The sequence below is a fragment of the Chelonoidis abingdonii genome, chromosome 24 (assembly GCF_003597395.2).
Source record: "Chelonoidis abingdonii isolate Lonesome George chromosome 24, CheloAbing_2.0, whole genome shotgun sequence".
NCBI classification, from domain to species: domain Eukaryota; kingdom Metazoa; phylum Chordata; order Testudines; family Testudinidae; genus Chelonoidis; species Chelonoidis abingdonii.
Window position 1 is genome coordinate 4,821,422 of NC_133792.1, and position 6,026 is coordinate 4,827,447.

The 6,026-nt window shown below is 57.0% G+C and overlaps 1 protein-coding gene across 1 annotated transcript in view; it reads right to left on the reverse strand.

The window, feature by feature from the left end:
* Positions 1-1,056: 1,056 nt before the first annotated feature.
* CYSRT1 (cysteine rich tail 1) overlaps positions 1,057-6,026 on the reverse strand; it is a 7,215-nt gene continuing 2,245 nt past the window's right edge. Inside the window, exon 2 of the mRNA XM_075060548.1 lies at positions 1,057-5,310. Within this exon, the coding sequence (XP_074916649.1) occupies positions 4,699-5,115 (417 nt within the window). The 5' untranslated portion in view covers positions 5,116-5,310 and the 3' untranslated portion in view covers positions 1,057-4,698. The remainder of the gene's footprint in view (positions 5,311-6,026) is intronic.

Here is a 6,026-nt window from a genome sequence, read left to right on the forward strand (position 1 = left end):
GCTTCTGCCTGCAAGTACCGCCCCCACAGCTCCCATTGGCTGGGAAAAGGGAGCTGTGGCCAATGGGAGCTGCGGAGACCATGCCTGCAGAGAGGCAGCACACAGAGACCCCTGACCCGCCAGGGGCACATTGGCCCCTTCTCCGAGCAGCGTGGCCACGTGGTGTACTTCTGGCTGGCAGGATGGACGGGTGGCCCGGTTTGTGATGGTGGGGAGGTGCCAATGTGCCTGAGAGGGGCTGGGGCAGGCAGGGAGTCTGCCTTAGTCCCGCTGCCCCACTGACCAGGAGCCACTAGACATGCCTCCAGAGCCAGCACCCCATGCCCCCTCTTGTACCTATCAGAAGCCCACTCCTGCACCCATGCTTCCTCCCAAAGCCCACACTCTACACCCCCTCTTGCAACCCAACACTCTGCCCCAGCCCAGAGCTCCCTCCTACACTTAAACTCCCTCCCAGAGCTTGCACCCCTTACCCCCTCCTGCACCCCAACTCCCTGCCCTAGGCTTAGCCCAGAGCCCCTCCCACACTGTGAAACCCCTGGCCCCAGCCCAGAGCCTGCACCTCCTCCTGCACCCGTACCCCAGCCTGGTGAAAGTGAATGAGGGTAGGGAAGAGTGAGCGATGGGGGGGGGGGATGGAATGAGTGGGGCAGGGCCTTGGGGAAGGGGCAGGACAGGTCCTTGGTTGCCCTTAAATTCAAAAAGTGATCCTGGGTGTAAAAGGGTTGGAGACACTGCTCTATCCCTAGGGTGACCAGACAGCAAGTGTGAAAAATCATGACAGGGGTGGGGGGTAATAGGTGCCTACATAACACAAAACCCCAAATATCAGGGCTGTCCCTAGAAAATCGGGACATCTGGTCACCCTATCTAGCCCCTGGTAGCCAGCTGGTCCTTCCCATCCTGAGGGAGGAACCAGTAACCTCTATTCCATCCAGAGACACTGAGCTTCCCCTCCCCATCCCAGCTGAGCTCCAAACAGACCTGTGGCCTATGTGACAAAGCCGGGGAGGGGACGGGGAGCGGAGCAGCGTCAGAGAAATAACTCAAGTGCTGGACACCGGTCAAATTACTTTATTCACAGCAACAGTGACAGGGTCACCAGGAACTGCCAGATTTCTCAGCAGGTCCCAGGCATTGTTCAGCAGCCACCTGAGCCAACTACAGTGAAATCCTGAATCACCTGCTCCACACAGGCTGGGATAATCTGGGTCCAAGAGCACAGACAGAGCCAGAGCCCCATTCCCAGCACGGGCGCTCTGAGGAGCAGCAGTACTGTGGACAGCCCAATGCTTTAGCACACTTCAGGTGCAATCAAACCAGATCCAAGCTTTAACTGGGTCCAGGGTGAGCCCTGCTTGGAACTGGGTCCTCTCACAGCCATGCTACAGATAGGACCTGTGCAGCTATGTCCCAGCAAGGGCAGTCCTGTAGCCATTTCCACACAATGCCCACTGAAACCATACAGAGCTGGCAGCAGCATCCAGTCCTGGCTATGCGGCTGCATGGCACCCCGGCAGGCAAACCACAGGCCTCACCCTGGGAGTCTATGGAAGGCAAGCGCTACAGCTTCCTGCAGAGCTGGGGGCTGGACGCCCATGCAATGCTCTTTACACTGCTGCTTATGTTCCAGGGACCGGTGATGGTGGACAGAGTGTTCACACTCGCCTGGCAAGGGACAAACTGGTCTTCAGAGGCACTAGTTGGAGTACAACTGGCCTATTACTCTAGATTACCTGGAGTGGGGGAGCGACGCAGCTGAGGGACAAGAGGCACAGATGGACTCCTGGGTCACTCCTTGCGGGCAATCCTAGCTCAATGCACTTGGGTGAAGGCCACAATGAGCTGGAGCTCTGCAGCATGGCTCCTTGGTCCCACGGCATGGAACCTCACCCCCAGCATCCCAGGGACATTCCATTCCCCTGTCCCCTGCTGCAGAGTTCTGGGCTGGAAACACTCCTGGGGAAGTTCTGGCAGGTGGGCAGGAGACAGTGGGAGCTTTTGGTATATGGGGATATCTGGGAGGCAGCTAGGGTTAGGGTGAGCAAAAATTAGCTGGGTGTTTCTGCTACAGTGATCAGCAGTGAAATAGTTAAATGCTGACATCATTAGGTTTGAGTCAACACACATCAAGAGGGTGGGCCGGGGTGTTCACACCTCTCAGAACAGGGTTGGAAGGATTCGACTTTTATCGGTAGATATCCATGACCATCGATTTCACTATACACACCCAAATGACGAAAACATATTTCCACTGGTAATTTACAGATCGCCTTATATCAAAGCAGCATTTCTCTTACATTGCCTACTTACTTTGTACACTTCAACAATTTGTGTTTTAATGGTTATAAACCTTTAACTTTTTGAATCTCATCGTCTACTGTCATTAAATAATTGTCTGACCTTCCATTTTCTGGCCCTCCAATAACCTCCCCTACTGTAAAAATTTAAATCAATAAAACTAAAAATATTCTTACAAATAAACATTGATACTATCTGTAGAGATCACAAACAAATAAAAGCTGAATTCTACCCAGCCTACACAACGGTTAGAATCTTCCTAGCCGGGCAAGCTGAGATTCTGCACCTAGGACCCTGGGCATGGTCCCTCCTGCTCCTGCAGCACTACTTAGTCAGGGCACTTGCCCCACACAGTGGCCTGTGATGCTGCAGGTCTAGCAATGGGGCAAGCGCTAGCACAGGGCTCAGGGAGTTTTACCACTGTGCCCGAAATCCCCTGGACCCCAGCTGTGCCAGCACTTACACAGTGCAGCTGCTGCAAGAGAAACACCCCTTGTCTAGTGGAGAAACTCACCTGAGGCAGGTCGGAGCCGGCAGCTGCAGTCACTAGGACCAGTGCTGCATGGGGCTGTTTATGAAGGACAACAGTAGGTCTGGTTCAGGTTTCACATGCAAACCACTTGGCCTCGTACAGAGCACGCATGACATCTGGCAGGAAAGCCAAGTCTGGGGTGACACTGACAAGCTGCAGAGGGACTGAGCAGCAATCAGCCAGCTGTAAAGAATGGGAAGGGGCGCCCAGTGTAAAGGGCAAAGCGGTGCTGCCTCATTCCCCTTTCTCATTACCCAACCAGCTGGCACCCCTCTGCCCGTGCAGAGGACAGCACCGCTACTCCCCATAGCCCTGCCCCCACATCAGGGCTGGGGCTTCTGCTTCAGAAACACCCCCAAGGGAGAAGACCCAATGACTTAATTACACTCTATTCCTGGCTATCTGACAACCCCAGCGCTTTGGAGTCTGGTAGGTCCTGCTTAGCTGACTGGGGCCGAGAGGACTCCACACCCCTTGTCCCACTCCCTCCCCTCCCCGTTTCATTCTGAACCCTCCTCTGCAGCCTGCCCTAGTCTCACAGCAGCACTGGCACTAACACAAAAAGCCGGTGTTAGTGCCACGTAGAGCAGGGCTGGCCTGCTGCCCCCTCTCCAGACCAAGCTGGGGGTACAAGTGCCCAGCCCCTGCCTGCGCTGCACCCAAGCCCTGGAAAGCAGCTCCTGCCAGCCATGCCCCAGCACTGAGGGGGTGAGGTGTCAGAAGAGTCTCCTACCACTGTGAGTTCAGACCCAGTGACCAATGTGTCCAGCCATGGCACATCCCCAGAGCAGAGCCCAGCACATTCTCCAAGCTGTTTTGTTTGTCTGTTTTTCCGGGGTGTGTTTCCTTCTTTAGTCGAGTGGGTGAGCAGGCAGGGACTGGCAGGATCCCCATTCCAGCCTGCTTAGCAAACAGAGTTTGTACCTCTCAACCGTGTGGGTCAGGGGCGTCAGCATTACCTACCCAGTTTTACCAGCCCAAGTCCTAGCGTGGACACAGCTAGAGCAGGACCCCGGTGCTTCGTACCAGTAGAGCTCATTCCCTTCCCCTACTGCAATGCTAGACCAGCATGAGCACCTTTCCGCCACTCTAACTGCAGCCACACTAGAGAATTGTACCACATTAACCATGACTGTTGTGTGTAGACAAGGCCTTGGTTTGCAAGGCCATTTCCCCACAGAACCAAAAGGCACACAGCCTCCGCAGCTAGGCAAGACTATACCAGCATGCCCCAGCCACAGGGAAGGGCAGTGAGAATCCACAAGCACCCATAAAACACCACTCAGGCCCCCCCAAGCTCAGGTTCTTGCTTCTCCAATAGGTGATACCAAGGCATGTCTTTGCGTGCGGATCAGCACAGCTGCACGGCCTGTTGCATCAGGGCTGTTCCTCAGCCAGACAGTAAGTGGGAGCAAGCGGTCGAGTTTCCACCACTGGACACTGCACGAGGCACTCCAGGCTTCATCAGCATGTCTTGCAACTCCTCCAAGGCCTGGCCACAATCCTGGCAGCGAATCACTGCTACATGCCCATCACCATGGCACCTGAGCTCACTTTCCATAGGATAAACAAGCTCTAGAAAGCCACCCTGCAACCGGGGCAAAAATAGTCACCCCCCCTCCCCATGCCCTGAGAGAGCCAAAGATCACGGAGAGTATCAGGAGACTGCAAGGCTGCTGTGGGCTCCAGTTGCCCCCCAAGGCGTCCCACAGTTCCTGCTAGGATGGGCACCATAGCTGGGGCTGTCCATACCAGCTCCCTTGCTGCAGGATCCCAGCTCCTTAAGGAGGCTGGCTCAGGCCGATGTCTCAGCAGGGCCAGCCCAGTGCCGGTCCGGGTGTGGCAAGGGGTCAGGGCTCGTGGGGTTAGGAGACGACACAGCAGCATTTCCGGCAGCAGGGGCAGCACTTACAGCCGCAGCAGCAGCCACTGTCCATGCCCACCTCAGGACTCTTCTGGTGCTTGTCTAGCTCGATGGTGTAGAGCGGCGTCGAGGAAGCGCCGTCCAGCAGCTTCAGGCTGGCATACGGGTTGTACGGCTGGGCCCAGGACTCCTGCGGCAGGACTTTTGAACCATCCCAACTATCCAGTGGCACCGATTTACTGGCACCGTTCAGCTGCTCTGGGGCTGGGTAGGTGGGCACGGCCCCGGGATTAACAATGACAGTGGGCGAGGGCAGCTCCTCTCCCAGGTAGCGCTTAATGAAGCTGTTCTCGAGCCGATCTCGCGGAATATTCACGCTGGCATAAGGGTTCTCAACAGTCATGCCACCACGCTGCATGTTCCCTCGCGGCAAGACGAGCTCTCACAGGTCCTCTCTTGCTGCGATGCCTCCAGCCAACTGGCAAACTACGGCAGAGGGAGCTAAGTCTGCGCTAGCAGCAAATCTGTACCATACCCATCCACGGGGCACCCTTACCCAGGTCAACGGGCTCGGCCCCAGCTCACTTCTCTGGGCGGCCCCAGATCTTCCCAGCTCCTAGGGGAGACAGATGCCATTAACCCAGGAAGAGGGTGGCCAGGTCACTGGACAGCCTGGGCAGGGCTCTGCACAGTGGTGTCCAGCTCCTAGGGGCCAGGTGGCCAGGCCGCCCAGCTGAGCCCACAGGCCAGGCAAGGGACTGAGCCCTTCCCCCCAAACTCCAGCTAAACCCAGCCCCAGCGGCAAACAGTGGGCACAGAGACGTGCCAGGAGCTTTAAATTCCTTGTCCTGGACCCAGCCTGTGGGTGCTTGGGGGCAGCCCCAGGAACAGCCAAGGGCTTCACTGGCTGGTATCAGGTTCGGAGGAAGGGGAGGAGAAAAGGGGGCCAATGTGGGGGAGGGATGAGAAGTGGGGGGAAGGGGACTAGATAGGTGCAGAAGTGAGGGACAGAAGGGAGCCAGTTGGGGGGAAGGGGAGAAAAGGGGGCCAGGTGCCAGGTTCCAGAGGAGGGGAAGAGAGAAGGGGGCCAAGTGCTGGATGTGGGGGAAGGGATTGAGAGCAGGGGGCCAGGTGTCCGGAGTGTGCGGGGAGGGGGAGTTAGAGAAGAGGGGCTGGGTGGAGGAGAGAAGCAGTCCAAGTGCTGGGCTGGGTGCAGGGGGGGGAGAGAAAAGGGTCGTGTGTAGACTTTGGGGTGGGGCCAGAAATGATGTGTTCAGGGTATGGGAGGCAGCTCCAGGCTGGGGCACGGGGGTGGGGTGCAGGAGGGGG